This window comes from Saccoglossus kowalevskii, chromosome 13, assembly GCF_978046115.1.
Source record: "Saccoglossus kowalevskii chromosome 13, keSacKowa6.1, whole genome shotgun sequence".
Classification (NCBI taxonomy): Eukaryota; Metazoa; Hemichordata; class Enteropneusta; family Harrimaniidae; genus Saccoglossus; species Saccoglossus kowalevskii.
The window spans coordinates 10,834,378-10,854,490 of NC_140653.1; the positions used below are offsets into that span (position 1 = coordinate 10,834,378).

Genomic DNA, 20,113 nt, shown 5'->3' on the forward strand with positions numbered 1-20,113 from the left:
ACACTTTGTGCTTTTGCAGCAGGCTACTATAAGCTGCAATTTATTTAGAACTTTTCGTTCTTGCAGATATTACATTAAATAAATAGCAATATTAGCATAATAGTTGCTTAACTAATTAATTATTATTTTTCATCCAAGACACTTTTTATATTTTAGCACTGGCGATAAAGTTAGAGTCACAGTCCATGATTTTGTGAAGTTTCCTTTTCACAGCCATGTGGTTGTTAAGAACACCCCATCTCAATTGTGGTAGATAAACAAACAGAACAAAATGCATACATACAGCTAAAACACATACCATGTTTTGTTATTGCTTTTTTTTAATATCAATAATAACTACTAATGTACAGTGCCCAGAGAATTGTATATTTTCATTATTTAACCCTCAAACTTGAACAGTACCTTATGAATAGAGTATATAAATTGCCCCCACTCCCCTTCAAATAGATCTGCCCCCTGAAAAAACATTGTAATGAATATTAACCAATCAAAAAAATTGGAATACCGTAAATACAACAATTTGGGACAACGTGGAAGCTCTTTGTTGAAATGAAATTATACCAATAAAGGATTTATTGCTGTTCATAGTTACATTTTTTGCCCAAGACACACTAGCAAAAAGTGTACACAATCTTTTACGTCTTTCTGCAAAACACACATGGAGGCAGCCATGTTGAATGTAATGTAGTAATGCTTAGCAAGCAGGTGGCCTTTTTGACTAACAAAATGAGTGTTAAGCAGACAGGCAGCCACATTGAATGTAATGTAGTAATGCAAAGCAGGCAGACAACCATGTTGACTGTAACACAATGTTTTGTTAAACAGGCAGCCATATTGAATGTAATGTAGTAATGCTATGCAAACAGGCGACCATGTTGACTGTAACACAATAAGTGTTGAACAGACAGGCTGCCATATTGAATGTAATGTAGTAATGCTATGCAGGCAGACAACCATGTTGACTGTAACACAATAAGTGTTGAATAGACAGGCTGCCATATTGAATGTAATGTAGTAATGCTATGCAGGCAGACAACCATGTTGACTGTAACACAATAAGTGTTGAACAGACAGGCTGCCATATTGAATGTAATGTAGTAATGCTAAGCAGACAGGCAGCCATATTGAAAGTAATGTAGTAATGCTAAGCAGACAGGCAGCCATATTGAATGTAATGTAATAATGCTATGCAAACAGGCGACCATGTTGACTGTAACACAATAAGTGTTGAACAGACAGACAGCCATATTGAATGTAATGTAACTCAGAGTAAATTAATGTAATCATTAAAAAAGCAATTAAAGTAAATGATATTTTTGTGAAGAAATATTTTCTAGACAATCCACAGCTTGAAAAGATATAGATACATAGCTATGATGAAAAAAACTTGTATGGTCATGATTGACCAAATTTCAAAAAGATAGAAAATATTTTTCTTGCTTGAAGCAGCACTGTGCATTGTGAAACCATGAAAAAGAAGCAGAAAGAGTACATGACAATCATTACATATTTTTTAGAGATGGACTCTAATACAGTCACATTAATAAATCATAATTTTTATTTACATACTATGTGAAACTTTGTCACCAATCGTGATAGGGCCAAAATATAAACATCAAGCTTTAGAAATTGTGGGCATGTTTTTATCTAAAAGTACTGTAAAACAAATCCTGCTTCCGAGGAATTACTGCAAAAGAGGAAATATTTGCTCGATTTAATTTAGCAGATTCTTATTGCCAGGATATTCACTAGGTTCTAAATCAACTGGGTTGTGATGGAAACAATTAAGCCCTATACAGTATACATTTAAATGTACATATTCTCATTTACATAACAATACATATTAGGCATATTTATAATATTTACATAAATTATCAGCAGATACATTAACATTTATTTGAGGTCTACCCGGGGTAGGTACATATACAAAATGTACTTACAATATTTGCCACCATATCAAACATTTGCATAAATTTACATAATATGCACATCCATACTAAAATGGGAGATTATTTTGAAGTATCATACAAATTTTCAACTTGGGCTAGATTTAGAAAATGATTTACTTGCATTGAAAGCAAACAATAGCCTGTAAATTATTGAGATAATTATGAGGAAGATAAGTATTTTAGAAAATAAAACTACAGTGATAAGGGGTCCTGGTGAAAGATGAAGAGTTTTGGATCACCGAAACACATGCATGCCAAACAAAACTCAATGTTTACCTCTCCACAATCAGATTTTCTCTCATCACAGTTAAACATTTTATACTTTTCATAAAATAAACCCTGCATAATTTTTTAAAAATTGTGATGAAGGTAATGAGAAATTCTATAATTTGGTCAAAAATGTACCAAGACATTTAAAAAAAAAAATAAAAATGTGTAAATGCACCAACATTTTGCCGAAAAAATCTATAACATTTATGCAGAACATAAATTAAGCACATGTATGGAAGTATTTTGTGGTTGGTTACAAGAGTTGATGGCGGTAATGAATGGGTTTCTACACCTCTCTCATTTGCCGTCTTTAATAAAACTAAGGTAATATTGTTGCAGCATTGTTCTACCAATCAATTTTTTACTCCCATTTTTGCATTTTCACACATAATCCAAATAACCGTCCTAAAAATGTGTACAAAAGATCAATTTAACTTCAAGCTCAGATTTTTTTTTAAATCAAATTGTACGAATCATAGTACTTTTTAATATACCAATTTTAGTATTCTTATTAGTCATCTATGGGCGTGCCACTGAAGTGAAGCAATTTTATTCAAACCTGTACCGATACAACTACGTTTCGTAAACCCGTGACAGTGCCATTCCCTATGTGAGTGACTATTCGCATCATGGTATCAGATGCAACTTACAATTTTGCAGAAATAATGATGCATATACAGTTGAGAAAGCAAGTGCACAACTGTGTTTGTAGATATAACTCATTCTGACCAGTTAACATATGAATATTGTATCACTCCACCAGTAGTGGAGCTCCTGAAAATTATTACACGATCCAAAAAATCACCACAAACTTGGTGAATGCAATAAGTAAATATAAGCTATGAAATGAATCAGGATCTGCAACTACATGTTTTCGGGAATGCTGCAATTATTAAAAACTTTATTTGGACACCAAGTGGCGCTATAACCATTGAAGTCCATTTTTGGTGATCTTTGAGCTGGCTACGGTGGAAACAAAACATGATAAAGTCGTCATGCAGGTAAATTGATGTGTGAATCGTTATGACAACAGTGGATTTATCGTCCAGTATTCTATGAATATAATTTCAGTTGTTGAAAATATAAAATTGACAACTAATAGCCCTTCTCCATAAAAAATGACTTCCGGTATTAAAGTCAGTTTGACCTGAAATAATGTAAGAAATGTATGTGAGATCTGGAAATGCATTGATAAAAACTGTTTTTGTTGTTGTTTTTTTTTCAATTAACAAATCTAATCCGGAGTCTTTGTTCAGCATGCACATGTTTCGATTACCCATGGTAGACTGCCCTCTATAGTCATCTAGTATTCTAAAACTAGTACATGTACTTGCTCAACAAAAAGTCATGTAAAAAGTGTGCCAATATTTGAAAATTTTTCTGTAACAATTCTTGCTGTTATATTTAGATACTGCTGACAAGTACTCACACACGGCGAGGTGCACTTCTAAAGGAGTAAATACAAAGTATGCATTACTTGGTGCTAAACATCATAGCTCGGGTACGATTCCTTTCTTGGAAGCACCGTGAGCAATAATGATCAGTTTCGTCCGTTCCATAAAAAGCACAATTTGGAGCTTTGCATTGCTTTGGCACAGTTTTCTTCTTTGATATCTTGGATGTAGTTACACCTTTGTAGGCAGGGTTCTGAGTAAGATTTCCGGCTTTTGGCGAATCAGTGAGATACGACGCTTTTGCACCAAAATGTACCTGATCCATTATCGCTGGGTTCAAATCGTTCTCACTACAGCGCTTTTCATAAGTGGCTGCATCTGGTTTGTGACTACTGTTAGTTGTGGATAAAGAGTGCGCAGGATTTGTAATCGGTATCGGCCCTTTACTGATATCTGTAACGACACTAGATCCCTGATTTACGTGGGTTTTAACGTTTAACGTATCAATGTACTCATCGATAACAGTCCGAGAGTTTGAAGCACTTTCTGATGTACTATGCCTCTTTTCTAAATGTTGCTGATGTGGAACATGAAGGCCAACATCAGCTCCAGAAGGAGTAGGTGCTTTTGGTGGATTATAAGAGTTCGACCTCGCTGGGTGTGCGTAGACTGATGCTTTTTTATGCCTTGCATAGCATGAAGAGCACAGGTAATTGGTATCCTCAGTCCCGTACTTGTCACATTTAGGTGTGATGCATTTTGTCGGTTTCCCTCGCATGTCTTGTAGTCTCTTCTGCTCTAGCGCATGTTTATGCTTGAAGTCCTTGTCCTTTAGAAATCTTTCTTCAGCGTGCTTCATGTAATTTTCAACCATTTCCTGTTGAAAGTGGTGTCGCTTGGTGCTCAATTTTGCAGCAACAATAAAGTTTGTCTGTTGCAGATCATCCACATTTTCGAACTTTTTATCTCTATGCTTTTCCACAGAATTACCCGACAAACTGCTCTGTCCACTGCTTGAGCCGTCATCGCTGCATTCAGAATTCTTTTTCTTCTTGCTTTTCTTCCCAGGTAGGTTCTTTTTAAACAGGGCTTTCATGTTACTTGCTATTCCTACTTTGTGTTTAGGTCCTTTGCCGTTTCCTTTTGGCACTTTATCAAGTGAATCTTGTGACCAGTTGGTAGATTTGGAACCTTCAAATTTGTCATCTGGTTTGTCTCTATGGTTCTCAGTCGTTTGGTCTGAGAAGCTCACCGGCACAAGAACCACATCAAGATAGCGGTTCAACAAATAGACTTTCTCTTCCTCAGTTTTTTCCAGCAATTTCACTCTTTCGTCATTCTCGTCATCTTTTCCCCATAACCAATTTAATTGAGGATCAACAGCAAAGTGGATCGGCAGCAGCTGTCGCTCAGCGTCAGTGAGGGGAATGACAACTGAAAACAAAAGTAGACAATATGTTACAATCAGGCCATAGTGAAGAATTTATATGTTATGCGTCACCTCAACACTGGAAACAACAAATACTCATACAGAAAAAATATGGCAATAAAGTCAATAGTTTTATTTGTTTGTCTCTATCTTTATGATCAAAACAAATTTTGACACTGACTGACCTGCAATAATTTGTGTGGTCATAATTATTATACACAAAACGCAAAACAACAAAATTTATTTTTCAATCCAAACTAAAAATTTATCACTGCATGCATTTCACTTAAATATGCAGGTAGTCATTCATTAAACCCTGTTAACTGAACTGTTTTTGTTACAAACATACATAGTGTATAGCAATTTATAGAATTTATAAAACATTTGATCAGGACTAGCTGCCCACACACTTTAAGTGTTTCAATTTCTGGGGATTCTAAATTCTAATTTGCTGGCTGATAATTTTAAGGAATCACCAACCACATAGAATTTGAAAATATGAGCACGATTTGTAGCCTATTTCACCCATAAATGTTGTATTTACAACCGGAAATCATCAATAACAGCCTTTGCCATCTGATCTGCAAATTGGGAATGATTGGGAATTTCCTAACATTGCAATACATAAATTACATTCGTAGCTCATTATTTTTTCAAAATACCAAACATACTCGGAAATGTACATATTTCATATATATATACTTATTTCAACATGGCTGACAAAGTACATGTACATATTTTCAATACAATAAAACAAGCTAGGCAATTAGGTGTCGTACGTGAGCATCCGTTTCAGTCAAGCACACAGTACATGTTTACTTTGATTTGACACACTAGTAGTATTTACTATTTATTCGGTGTTATTTACTTGCTCTACTTTCTATGTCAGCAGCTACTATGAGTTTACAAAGAAATTACTTCATTTTTTAAAATAGAAACAACAATCGGCTACGACAAACAAGCATGTATACCAAAATCATTGGATACAGGTGATTTGAATGAAAATCAAAGCAAGTGTACCCAAACAAGCAGCCTATCGGCTGAGATAGCTCCGCTGTTAGAAATGCACATTTCAATTAAAGAACTGAAGACATCATCAGAAAATGAACAATATGTATAGTATCAAAGCAATCGGACTTACAGTTTTTAACAAGAAATATCACTTTCTACTAAAAATGACTAAAATATTCACCAAAATTAGAGAATTGAAGATATCATCACGAAATGAACAAATCTGAGAAAGGTCTACATGTAGTATCTATATATGTAATATCAAAGCAATTGAACTTTTGGTTTTTAACAAGAAGTCGAAAATATCACTTTTTACCAAATATGACAAAAATATTCACCAAAATTATAGAATCCAAGATATCATCACGAAATGAACAAATCTGAGAAAGGTCTACATGTAGTATCTAAATATGTAATATCAAAGCAATTGAACTATTGGTTTTTAACAAGAAGTCGAAAATATCACTTGTTACCAGAAATTACAAAAATATTCACGAAAATTAGAGAATTGAAGACATCATCACAAAATGAACAAATCTGAGAAAGGTCTACATGTAGTATCTATATATGTAATATCAAAGCAATTGAACTTTTGGTTTTTAACAAGAAGTAGAAAATATCACTTTTTACCAAATATGACAAAAATATTCACCAAAATTATAGAATCCAAGATATCATCACGAAATGAACAAATCTGAGAAAGGTCTACATGTAGTATCTAAATATGTAATATCAAAGCAATTGAACTATTGGTTTTTAACAAGAAGTCGAAAATATCACTTTTTACCAAATATGACAAAAATATTCACCAAAATTATAGAATCCAAGATATCATCACGAAATGAACAAATCTGAGAAAGGTCTACATGTAGTATCTAAATATGTAATATCAAAGCAATTGAACTATTGGTTTTTAACAAGAAGTCGAAAATATCACTTTTTACCAAAAATTACAAAAATTTTCACGAAAATTAGAGAATTGAAGACATCATCACAAAATGAACAAATCTGAGAGAGGTCCACATGTAGTACCTATATATGTAATATCAAAGCAATCGGACTTGTGGTTTTTAACAAGAAGTCGAAAATATCACTTTTTACCAAAAATTACAAAAATATTCACCAAAATTAGAGAATTGAAGATATCATCACAAAATGAACAAATCTGAAAGAGGTCCACATGTAGTACCTATATATGTAGTATCAAAGCAATTGGACTTGCGGTTTTTAACAAGAAGTCGAAAATATCACTTTTTACCAAAAATGATAAAAATATTCACCAAAATTAGAGAATTAAAGATATCATTACAAAATGAACAAATCTGAGAGAGGTCCACATGTAGTACCTATATATGTAATATCAAAGCAATTGCACTTGCGGTTTTTAACAAGAAGTCGAAAATATCACTTTTTACCAAAAATGACAAAAATATTCACCAAAATTAGAGAATTAAAGATATCATTACAAAATGAACAAATCTGAGAGAGGTCCACATGTAGTACCTATATATGTAATATCAAAGCAATTGCACTTGCGGTTTTTAACAAGAAGTCGAAAATATCACTTTTTACCAAAAATGACAAAAATATTCACCAAAATTAGAGAATTGAAGATATCAACATGAAATGAACAAACCTAAGAGAGGTCTACCCAAGGTACATATACACCAAGTATCAAAGCATTCAGGCTTGTAGTTTTCAAGAAGAAGTCGAAAAAGTAAAACATTGACACGGACGACGACGACGGACAATCACTCATATGATAAGCTCCGCTCGACAAAGTCGACAGCGGAGCTAATAAAAACATAGTTGAACTCTGGTGACCTTGCCCTTTGTTATATAATATAATTCCCTTTATCATAGTTTGTTTCAATATAAATATGCATTGTCATAATTAATTTTGAATACAAACAAGTTTTGGGGTTGAACCAACAGTGGGGAATCAGTCTACCGAATGTCCTTAAAAGATGTAAATATCTTACAAAAACATTGGTGCCTTATTTGTTTAATTATTTTAAGGGACATAATTTCCAGCTTTATTCAAAGTAATTCAGATATTTTAGTATAAAAACAAATGTCTCATTGCAAAAAAAGTGCTGCATTTAGATGTGAATAGATTCATAAAACATGCAAGATAACAGAAAATTTTAGCTGAATTTAGTCCAAGTATTTTGTACAGGTGTCTGTCAAAAATTAATGATTCACTGAGACAAATATGAACTGCCTCATTGTGTGACTACTGTATTATATGAAAAGTAAAAAAAAAAACACCCTTTATGAATAGCTATCATGTTGCAAGCTCTGCTTTGTATGCAAATCAACTTTAAACAAATAGTAAGTTGGTGTCCAGTGGAGGGAGAAGTCAACAGTACTGTTGCCTCCTGAGAATCTACATCTTCAAACACTGCAATCTTTGAAGTGCGTTTTTAAACTAGTATTATAAAAACTATATCATTCTGTTCTAATAGCTGAAACATATTCCTGTGAGTTTTCATTTGTCGAATGAACTGTTTGTCAAATACAGAATACATATATTTTAGAATAATTTTCTTTTTAAAATGTGGATGAAATGTTTTGATTTTAATGTATTTTTTATGTATTGTTTTTGATTTGATAAATTTGAACTAAACAGATTTTCTATTAGCTTCAGATCTTGATCAAAGTTAGGCACCCAGTTCATAGGAGTGCTTATATTGATTTTTTGACATCTTGTTTTCTATAAAGATTTTATTAGTAGGTTTTCAAATGTGTATCAGACTGTGCAATCTCTCCATGAGTTGGTTTTGAAACCCAGTATGGGATTCTGAGATACATTACCAAGGATATTATTACAAGATAAATCATTTGCTTCATTGAACACATACAACAATGCATATTTCCACTGAGATCAGTGACCTTTGATGTGTATCACCAGTGATCAGTCAAGTAGAAACAGTCAAAATATTTTATCAGATTTTCTCAATTTTTGCATGATATTTTCATACAGGACATCTGTTGTTCAAACTCAGGGAAGACTTTATACTGATGAATAAGGTGACCAAGTTTGGAAACTTTGGAATAGAATTAGTAAAGTTATTATGCACACAATAACAATTATTAACGACGACGACGACGACAACAACAACAACAACAACGCCGGACAAAATTTTTCCCTTAATATACTTTTCCCTTCCATCTTTGATGGTATGGGCAAGGTAAAAAATGAGTGTCAGAACACTAGCAAAGTTCAACATCGAGTCAGGATTTTAACCTCCTTTGTACAATGTATTCAGAATGAGGGGGAAATTTCCCCTTTATTTTAAAATATTCCCCCACTTTTTTAGTAAAGTAATGGAGGAATTTGCCCCTATTTTTTGAAATCCTAGAACTAAATACCGTATATGAGTAGTGATTTTCGAAGTAGACGTAATCTTCAACGTCAATATTTAATCAAGATCTTAGTTCATTTGCATGTATTTTCCTGTGGGGTCTGGACGGTAACAAAACAGTTAAACTAAATGATACAACAAAATCTTACTTTAGGTGATCGAATATGCTTAACTGAGTAGATAACAAAGCGTAATTAGAAGGGACATGGGATCAATATGTCTGATTTGACAGAGAAACCAGTATTTTCCTCTGCACTATAATCCTTTTTTATAGTGACCTACTTTGATATACAAAATATTTCAGGGTTCCCCCGAGAAGAAATGTATTCAAAAAGCTAACATTTGAAACAAGCAGCCTGTCGGATGAGATAGCTCTGCTGTTAGCGATGCACATTTCAATTAAAGAACAGAAGATATCATTAGAAAATAAACAATATGTATAGTATCAAAGCAATCAGACTTGCTGTTTTCATCAAGAATTTGAAAATATCGCTTTTCACCAAAAATATTCATCAAAATTGGAGAATTGAAGATATCATCACAAATCTGAGAGAGGTTTACCTGTAGTACCTATATATATATATATATATATATATATATATATATATATATATATATATATATATATATATATATATATATATATATATATATATAGGTTTTTAACAAGAAGTAAAAAATACCACTTTTTACCAAAAATGACAAAAATATTCACCAAAATTAGAGAATTGAAGATATCATCACAAGAAGAAAAAATCTGAGAGAGGTCCACATGTAGTAACTATATATGTAATATCAAAGCAATTGGACTTACGGTTTTTAACAAGAAGTCGAAAATATCACTTTTTACCAAAAATTACAAAAATATTCACCAAAATTAGAGAATTAAAGATATCATCACGAAATGAACAAATCTGAGAGCAGCCCACATGTAATACCCCACCTATAGATGTATTAAATATCAAAGCAATCAGACTTGTGGTTTTCAAGAAGAAGTCGAAAATATTACCAAAAATGACAAAAATATTCACCAAAATTAGAGAATTGAAATTATCATCACGAAATGAAGAAACCTAAGAGAGGTCTACCCAAGGTACATATACACCAAGTATCAAAGCATTCAGGCTTGTAGTTTTCAAGAAAAAGTCGAAAAAGTAAAAAGTTTACATGGACGACGACGGACACCGACAGCGGAGCTAAAAAGAACATAGTTTACTAGCAGGCAATTTTGATTTGTGAAATTACTAAAATCTAGCTAATATTGATGAAAAAATGAGAAGAGGAACCCAAATGCGATTGAAACTCAGACGCAGGAAATAAATACAAAATATTTGTTTCACCTCTTGGTTTCCTACTTTCATCTTCATGCGGCGGCCAAGTATCGTTGTCCATAGCAACCAGAGCTGAGAAATGAGCTGCATCATACGTCAGTAAGAGTGGTGATTTTTGACACTCAGTCTCTTTACATTCAAGCGGTAAGTAGATGCCGCCAAAAGGAATCGGTGCGAAGGCTTCCCCATCTGCATCTCGTAGTACTGTATCAGCAACCACTATAATTGGTCGGCGTAAAACGTGTGCTAAGACAAACACATGGAACTCCTCCAGACTGTCGTATGTACAGTTGTCTTCTTCTTCCGACTGTTGATTTGGGTCTTCAGACAATGTCATTAGCGGGCTATAACAGAGATAAACACTTAAAAATGATGACCAGAAAACTATACAATTTTAAATGCGGGGATGCAACTAACATCGTCTATAATCGTCTATGCTAATAATTACGAGCGATGTCACACAACATTACATCATGTTATTAATTAATGACAAGGTTAAGCAAAATGATGAAATGAATGATAAAGCAATCGATTTGGCATATCACCCCAAGAATTTTCCTTCAGTGACCATAATTGCTTTATTAGTAACACATGTACTTTATTTACTCTTATCACTGAGGTGTGTCTGCAGATAAAACATTGCAGCCCCACCACAAGTATATTATTAAGTCTGTTTATTAATTACCCCAAATACATAGTCATACATGTCTTCAATAGATTGTAACCTAACTTAGAAAAAATCAGGGTTTATTTGCCCAAACAAATCATGCTCAAGTTGAAGAACAGCCCTCTCTGCTGACCAGTTAAGGCCAGGTACCATCTGGCTAAAATTCTTAGATCTGAGTAGGATTTATGTCCAACAAATTTTTCTAAATGCAATAATTGGTACATATTTAATTAATGGTGATGGTCTTCTAATGAAGCAAATATAGTACATGATATCATAGAGACTGAGTGGAAAGCAATATGAAATAATGCATTTTTCAAAGCATCACTCTTGTCTTATGTATATTGTTTGACTTTGACATGTTTTACACAATGTTCAGTATTGTATAGTTTTATCGGTTAAACTTATACAATCATAATCAATGGGAAATTGTCATTATACAGCATACATGTACATCACTGGTCAACATATGTGATAGGAAACTGAACAATGACAAACAAGATGACAATAACTCCTTACCTCTGTAAGGTGCTTCTTCGTCTTCCTCTTCTTGGTTCAGTGTTTGCCAGTTTTAATAAGTTGTCCCATTCCTGTTCCCATTCTGACTCGTTATAAACTAACCCCGACTGTTGATGGAAAGAGGAACGCATAATGAAAAGACCACTAAATCTATAATATATTTTAATATATCCACAGTTACATTTATTGGTCCACGTGTGGTCACATTGTATTCATGACAATGAAGAATTAAATCAGAAGACTGATAGCGCCATTTGTAACATAACATGCAATTTTAGTGTTTATTTGGTATAAATAAGCTCAGCAGTGTTTTTTTTTACAGACCCACAGAGGCAATCACTGACTTTAGCTATAGCTCAGTCCTTTTTTTCATTTATTGTTCTTATTATATACTTTCAGTGAAATGAATCAGGAAATTCAGAGATCTTTAACACTGATCTGTGCTGTGATTGGTAATCTGGCCAGAATCTAAGCAGCAATTAGCACTTTTATCTACTCACAATTAGTGCCAGGTACATGTATGAATAGTTGTTTTGATCCAGCCAGTCTTCATTTTCAGAATTTGTGTTTTACTATTTGTTTGTGTGTTTATATCTATTTATCAATAAATCGTTTATTTATTTGTTTGTTTGTTTATTTATTTTTTATTTACTATGATAGTAAAGTAATATTGCACATTCTTCTTCTGTGCACTGAAGCTGTAAGTAGAGTTGAACCATACCTCTTTATTGAGTTGTGTTTGGTAATATCTCCACCTGCGTTTAAGTGCTGCCATTTTACTTCCACTTGACATGGTGGTGTAGAGTGCTTTACGTAAAGTTAACAATCTATCATGGAAGCCCCACAAACCTAAAACAAAGTCAACCAATTATATGAGAAACTGTGATATTTGTTCCTAATGTTTCAGCTGTGGTAGTTTTCTATGGTATTCATACCATATGACGTATTTAGGACAATCGGGGTAATGACACAAACACCAAATCCAGACACATTGTCTGCGCTGGTCACTTTCTAGTAAAGTATGTGAACGTTATTGATACTGACAACACATTTTCGCAGAAGAAACAACACATGAAGTGAAATGGATATTTTATAGCAATGGTCTCCAGTGATACCATTCCCCATTGTGGAAGGTTGGGTGAAAGATAAAAAGCTTTTTTATCACCTTTTACAGCAGAGACCCATAAGGTTTGAGTTGAAGTAGATGCAAGTCATCATCAAATGGCCGATTCTCATGTGACATTGAAATAGAAAGATAAAACAACACAGCAAGAAGATATAGAACATTGCATGCTACAGTAGTCACTTAGTCACTTTACCTAAAGATGCAGCATGTAATAGGCAGTTTCCATCCCCTGTTGTTGCCATGGGCCACAGTCTCTCGCATGTTCCAGTTTCGGCCCACCAGTTAAGTCGAACTGTGAATGAAAATGAGTCAGAGCTTAGAAAATTTCATAGCAGCTGTACATGACAGTTTCCTCTCTTGAAGGCTTCCAGAATCCCAGCATTACATTTAACATTTTCGCTAAAGAAAAAAATCAACGAAAAATAAAATCTATACTATGCAATTTTATTACAGATAAAAATACAAAATTTGTGGAAGACAAAGTTTAATGAATTTCCTTAATCAGTAAAAATTGTGAAATTGCATAGCAATTACCACTTAGAATTGAAGAAGGTCGGCGCGAAGGTTTGTCTTCAACGGAAAGAGTCTGTAAAGTATGTCGTGCTAATTTTGTTGAGGATGAATATCATTTTCTGTTGATTTGCCCAGCCTATAACACATTAAGACGTGAGTTAATCCCCCAACATTATTTATTCATTCCAACCAACCATGGATAAATTTCAAAGGCTTGTTCAAGCAACAAATGGTGTTATTCTACGAAATATTTGTGTGTTTGTGTTCAGAGCATTTGAAGTTAGGAAACAATTGTTAACAAATTAATTATTATTTAATTCCATGTGATCAATAACCAAGAATATTGTCATATTCTACTTGTACCTGTTACATTTTAAGCATTGGTTTGATATGTTTGTATATGGGCCAGTGGCCTAGGAAAGCAATAAATAAAGATAAATACTAATACATATATCAGAAGATTTTACTCCCAGGAAGTTACAGTGAAGATTTCACAGGGATCCTGGAGAGTCACAGTGAAAATTTAACAGAGGTCGGAGGAAGTTACAGTGAAGATTTCACAGGGGTCCTAGGGAGTCACAGCAAAGATTTCAGAGTCTTAGGAGGTTAATTGTAGACATCACAAAGGTTCTTTAATACATAAACTGATCACAAAAACTACTACCGGTACCCTGGGTTTCCCTTGCAACATTGCAATATTCTCAGGAACATTTGCTAGCAGTGATTGTTTTGAATTCCAAACTTTTTTAATTCAATGAGCCGATGCTCCTGGGCACATCCATTATCAAAAGGAAAACACATAGCTAAAGAGCGAGTGAATGAAACCATTTCAGGATTTAACAGGAACAGGATTTAAGCATTTCAAAATGGAATGAGATTTTGAGTGAAATAATTGCGTAAAATAAGAAAATATATAATTATTGAAACCTAAAAAAACACAGTAAATTAAACTATCATTTGATAGCAAACATACAGTTCTATTTCAAATTCATGCACCGCCATCAAATACACTGAAAATGGGACTTTGATATTCAAATGAGGTTTCTTACATTCCAACAGTATGAGGCAAATTCATAAATACCACTGCTTGCAATGTTCCTCTGTGAATATTGCAATGTTACAAGAAAGTTTTATACACATGTACAAACAAATTGGTTTTCCAGATCACTTTAATTTAGTGCCATTGTAAGACATGAAGTCAAAGTGACTTTTGCAAATGAATGCTATTAAATCATGAGATAGCGGCAAAAACTAAAAGATCCAAAAGATTATTTTCAGCATCAATACATTTCAGCTACAAAAAAAGAAAAGTTCACATTATTTTAATATTGAAAGGGAATAACTCTCCCAGACTACTTTATCAATTCAACCAGCCTATTCCACGTATCAGTGGCTCTGTCCAATCCCAACTGATTCAATTTATAGACTAGATAATAAACATCTGTGCTATAGTGTGTACGAGGACTGCCTACTGAGACATAAGTAGTAAATAGTGCATAATGATTACTAAGTGTCGATTTCTAAAAACATGTAATAATTTAGAGTTCAGATAATGTTTCAATGCTAAAGAGAATTACGAAACCGACTAAAACATTTTTATTGGAATAAAACCCTGTCCACTATTAAAAATTAAATTAAAAAAAAAAATTCTGGATTCAGAGTAAAATTCATTCTTGATTGCAAATATGATACACATAATTCTTCAACATAGTACTGTACTATTCAATATAAAGGTTATAGAGACCGGTATATACATGTACTGTGAATGTATTAATTATTCGCTGGTTTTTAATTTCACTGTTTTCGCTGATAAGTAAACTCCGCTAAATTAAATTCACAAGAACATATAAAATAGAACTCCTGCCAAGTTTATGAACTCAAAACCCAGTGAAATTGCTCAAAAAATTTAAATAGAGAAATTAAATGCCAGTGAAAATAAATGTTTTTACAGTACCATTATTGCAAACACTGCTCCAAAATAAGAATGAATAAAAAGAATCCGGAAGGGAAAAAAAGCAAAAAAGTCTCTTTCCCCAAGGGATATAATACCATTTTTGAGTTTTGTGACATGGCTGTTGATTTCCTTACCCTTAGTGTACCGATAATGAGAACAATATGCAAATAAGCTCACCATTGTGTTCTAGTGTAACTAACGAAGACATCTCAATCAGATCTTTCTCTAGAAAAGCTCTGTATTCATCCTTAAAAACAGTCAAGTCTGGCAACACAAATGTATAGACTGGAGTGTCGACCGATATATGCGAGTGCCCTTCCTCGTCTTTCCCGTCTTTCTCCAGCCGCGCTCTATCCACCAATGGGGCATTGGCTCTGGAGATGCCACGAGTTAAACGCTTCTCTAAAAAAAAAAAAAAACAGAAATGTAAATACATTCATGCATTGATAGTAATAAACAATTATGTTAATTAGATATTTAAGAGACTCTGATTAGTTCAAATACCTACATTAGTAAGTGTGCTTCTGCAAGTTGTTTAAGCAACCCCCCCTCCCCCCAGCATACTGAGAGTGTCAAAGCATGATGGGCCGTGACGCTTCAGAGACAGGTTTTTTCCCGAAGCACTTTGTGCCTTAATGCCATTAACTTTGTATACATGTATAATGTATATCATTGTTGAAATAGAAGCGTGATATCAAACATAATTCAATTAATTGTTTTTTTATTTCTCACCATGAATTATGTTTGCATGTAAAAAATAAGAAATATATGTTTAGATTCCACAATTCATAATTTCGTTTTCGTGTTGCTGAATCAATATTTTCTTAGTAGTGCATGCACTTACTACAAAATATGTCATAATTTAATGATTTAGTAAACAGCAATGTGATTTTTGGTTTATATGCACAATAAGAAGATTTCATTAGAGTTTAAAAAAACAAAAACAATTTACTGGTAGTTCATCAATTATTTGCAAAACCAACAAATAAAGAAATAGACAAACGGACTTGTACATGTAACTGCGAGGATGAGTGATGAAAATCCTATCTGTGAAAGATTTGGTTTGTTTTCAGTTGATTTAACTAGTGTCCTTCAACTACTGCATATTAGTTTAGATAACTACAGCAAGTTGTTGGCTGTTTTGCTATATGCATCTCAAGTCATTACGTGATTAGAACCAGTTAAACACGCATGAACTGGAGATTTCAAACTTTTCATACAATTGTGTTAATTGATATACGACTAATGGCTAATGGCAGTCTCACATGTCAGGTCAGGTGCGTGTCTAGTGCATTGCATAATAGAGTTTGGCATAATAGTGAATGGAGTGTCTTATACTAGTATACTACTTAGCCAAATGTTGCACTCTCTTACAAATGATTTGATCTAACCAGTTTTAATCACTTAATAGCAAACCAGTCAGCAACTGACTGGCAATGTCGCTGTTTTGGTGTTTGGAACAATATGGCAGTGACAGTAATGTAATATCTGTCCATATCGTTATGTGATGCTACTAGACTGAACTGAAATACAACATATCTTTGTTTATGGTTTGTTATTGGTACTATAACTGCCAGTGCATTAACATGACAGTTAAAAGGTGCAAAAATCTTGCATGATTTTGGTGATATGACTGCCAAGGTGTTTACACAACTACCGGTACATAGACTGGCACAACCAATGCAATGTTGTAATTTTTTTTCTTAAATCATGGTCCGACGCAAAATTACCAAAACTGATCAATTCTGCAGCATACCCATTGCTATTACTTGTCAAACCTGCGAGTAGAACACTTCAAAAAAGGATAGTATGTGTGCGTTTGTGCAAAATACTCTATGCATCAGGCCATGCATGTGTAGAACAGATTGGATCAAAAGCAGCTTTTCCTATTGGTTGGCACTTAAAATTCATGCTACTCATATTTATCATCTCAAAAACGTGGTGACAACTACAGAGGACGCAGCATAACAGACCAGTCGTGATAATTGTGCGTCAACGTGAGAGTTTCTACAAACCTATCGTATAAAATTATCGTATAAAACAATAAAATTACCATGACTGGGCCAGCCTAACAACTACAGCGAAAGAGCCAAAACTCTATACGACTTGGTATGTTATGGCTGTTGATAAGATAATTACCATTACACTGAAAAACACATGCACATGTTATTTGACGGGAAAGATTGATAATAATAATCAGTTACAGACTATGGAGAGATTTCAAATTACATTTTAACTAATAAGTCAACACTACACAGTCTCCTAATGATGGGCGATACTTTGATCAAAGTGCATACACTATGTACATTTCCCAAAATGAGTAAACATGTGCTAAAAATAGGGAAAACACTCATCATTTTACAATAACAAGCAAACACATACTTAGAAATTTACCTTCCTAGTATGATTTTATTTTTATTTTACAATTGTGACAACATTTGTACTTAATATTGTAAAACAAAAAAAAATAACTTGAAATTCCCTCCATCAAAACAGAGTACATGTACAGTGTACGCTGACTTTAAAATGTCAAAATTTGTCCAATCATGTTTTTCAACTAAATAAACCTGTCGTCAAGAGGGTTTTAGTTTGAATATTTGCAGATTCAATATGGTGGTTTTTGGTTTTTAGTTTTTGGTTATCCTTATTAGACAGATTGTGTGTACAGTTTTTTTGTAAAACAAATTTAATTAAATCCACATTTAAGAATCCAAGACTTGTGAATTGTGTGTACATGTATGTCATTTCAATATCTTGCAATTTCAGAGATCTGATGATCACAGATGTCAAATGTTTCACGGTTGTTTATTAATTAATTTATTTAGTAGATTATGACTTCAATGCACACTGAGTAGACTGCAGCGGTTGCATGTTTTGTATCTGTAATTCATTTCACAATGTACATGCCAGAATACACAGAATAAATGCTGATTTGGAAACACTTACCAGCAATACGATCCTTCTTTCAAACAAAACAGTTCATGCTTGGAAAATGGGCGATTTACACAAGCTGAGGACTGTGTTACAATAAAGATGGTGATATCCACTTTAAAAACAAATGCTTGACAAGAATGGTATAGCACCCTCTATAGATAGGTAAAACTGATCTTTTGTTTCCTGAAGTCTAGCTATCCTCGTTTTTATGACAAAATTTCAATACAAGGTAATCAATACAATAAGTAATTGCATTTTGTTCTTAGCCATAACCAATTAAAAAATGTCAACAATTGTAATAATTGCATATCAAAATTTATGTGACATTTACTAAAATGTTTACTATGCAAATTGGCTAATTATTATTTACACATTATGTGCTATGAGAACAGCAAGAAATGCCTACCAGCAATGTCAAAAATACAACTTTCTGAAACACTGAACTAAACACTAATAAAGGACATCATTTTACATTGGCATTCTCAGGGCATTCTCTATGACAGCACATGCTGTTACATTAACGTAAACACTGAAACTTTTCTCCAAAACTGGTCAAACAAAAATAAATGTTTGTCTTTTGTGTGGAAATCAATGTTTAATTAATTGAATTACAATATGTTTGGTATACAACATCATGTAAATTACATGGAAATTTAATACCGTAAAATCTGTATTAGAACCGCATCCCAAATAGAAGTCGCACCCACTCTTTTTGAATAATTGAGAATCAAATATTCATCATTTCTCATATGTGTAGATGCACTTATAGATGCCTTAATAGAAGCTACAGCCACTCTGTTGCATTGTACCATTTTAATAGAATTCGCAGCTTCTAATACAGATTTTACAGTAGTAATAAAAATGCAAACATATACATGTGATGACTGATGCACATATACATGTAAAAAGTAACATAGAAAACTATTGATGCCATATGTTTTGCAGACCTGCAGCAAGTTGACATAATTCACAAACCATCTTTAGATGTAAATGACCACAAAGATCTCATTGAGAACGAGAGAGCCACAAAACTTGTTTTTGTCACTTCAAATATTGTTTTATTCCTTCTTGGCATCACGTCTACTGTTCAAAATACTATGGTGACATAGATGACAATTATAATGTCTTGTTGCTCTCTCACTATTAACGAAATGTAGGTGACCATTTGGGTCTCAGATCTATAATCAATAATCCAATATCATGTCCTCACGAACTACTATTGTTGATGATGTCATTTATTACATCATAACTAGAACAGGTAAATTGCTCAAAGCAGCCATTTGACCTTAAGTTTAAGCTTACCTCGAGGGGAGTCCGGTGTTGCATCAATTGCACAACTCCTTTCAAGAAATCCTTTCCTACCACCAGATATATGCCTACCATTCTCAAGTTCATCTGTAGAGGGCGGTAGTCTGCTATTCCTATTCCTATTAGTACTAGATGTAGTGCTGGTACCAGCATTGGAGGTAGTTTTATTTGCAACTTTGGCTGGAGCTATTGGCTCAACTACTTTGAATTCATTGTATGTTAAAACTGCTTTTTCAAGGTCCCATTTATTTGCTGTAAAAAAAACAAAAACAAACAAATATCAATAAACTTGACCATATTGTGTTGATCTGTAGCCATAGAGTAGTTTCAGTGGCACGCA

General features: G+C 33.5%; 1 protein-coding gene across 1 annotated transcript in view; it reads right to left on the reverse strand.

Annotated features, from left to right (window-relative positions):
• Positions 1-302: 302 nt before the first annotated feature.
• Positions 303-20,113, reverse strand: part of LOC102808298 (OTU domain-containing protein 7B-like) — a 51,420-nt gene continuing 31,609 nt past the window's right edge. The window contains exons 3-9 of the mRNA XM_085506907.1: positions 19,768-20,025; positions 15,709-15,933; positions 13,258-13,356; positions 12,660-12,787; positions 11,939-12,045; positions 10,762-11,096; positions 303-5,047 (exon numbers count right to left, since the gene is read on the reverse strand). Coding sequence (XP_085363033.1) covers positions 3,693-5,047; positions 10,762-11,096; positions 11,939-12,045; positions 12,660-12,787; positions 13,258-13,356; positions 15,709-15,933; positions 19,768-20,025 — 2,507 coding nt within the window. The 3' untranslated portion in view covers positions 303-3,692. The remainder of the gene's footprint in view (positions 5,048-10,761; positions 11,097-11,938; positions 12,046-12,659; positions 12,788-13,257; positions 13,357-15,708; positions 15,934-19,767; positions 20,026-20,113) is intronic.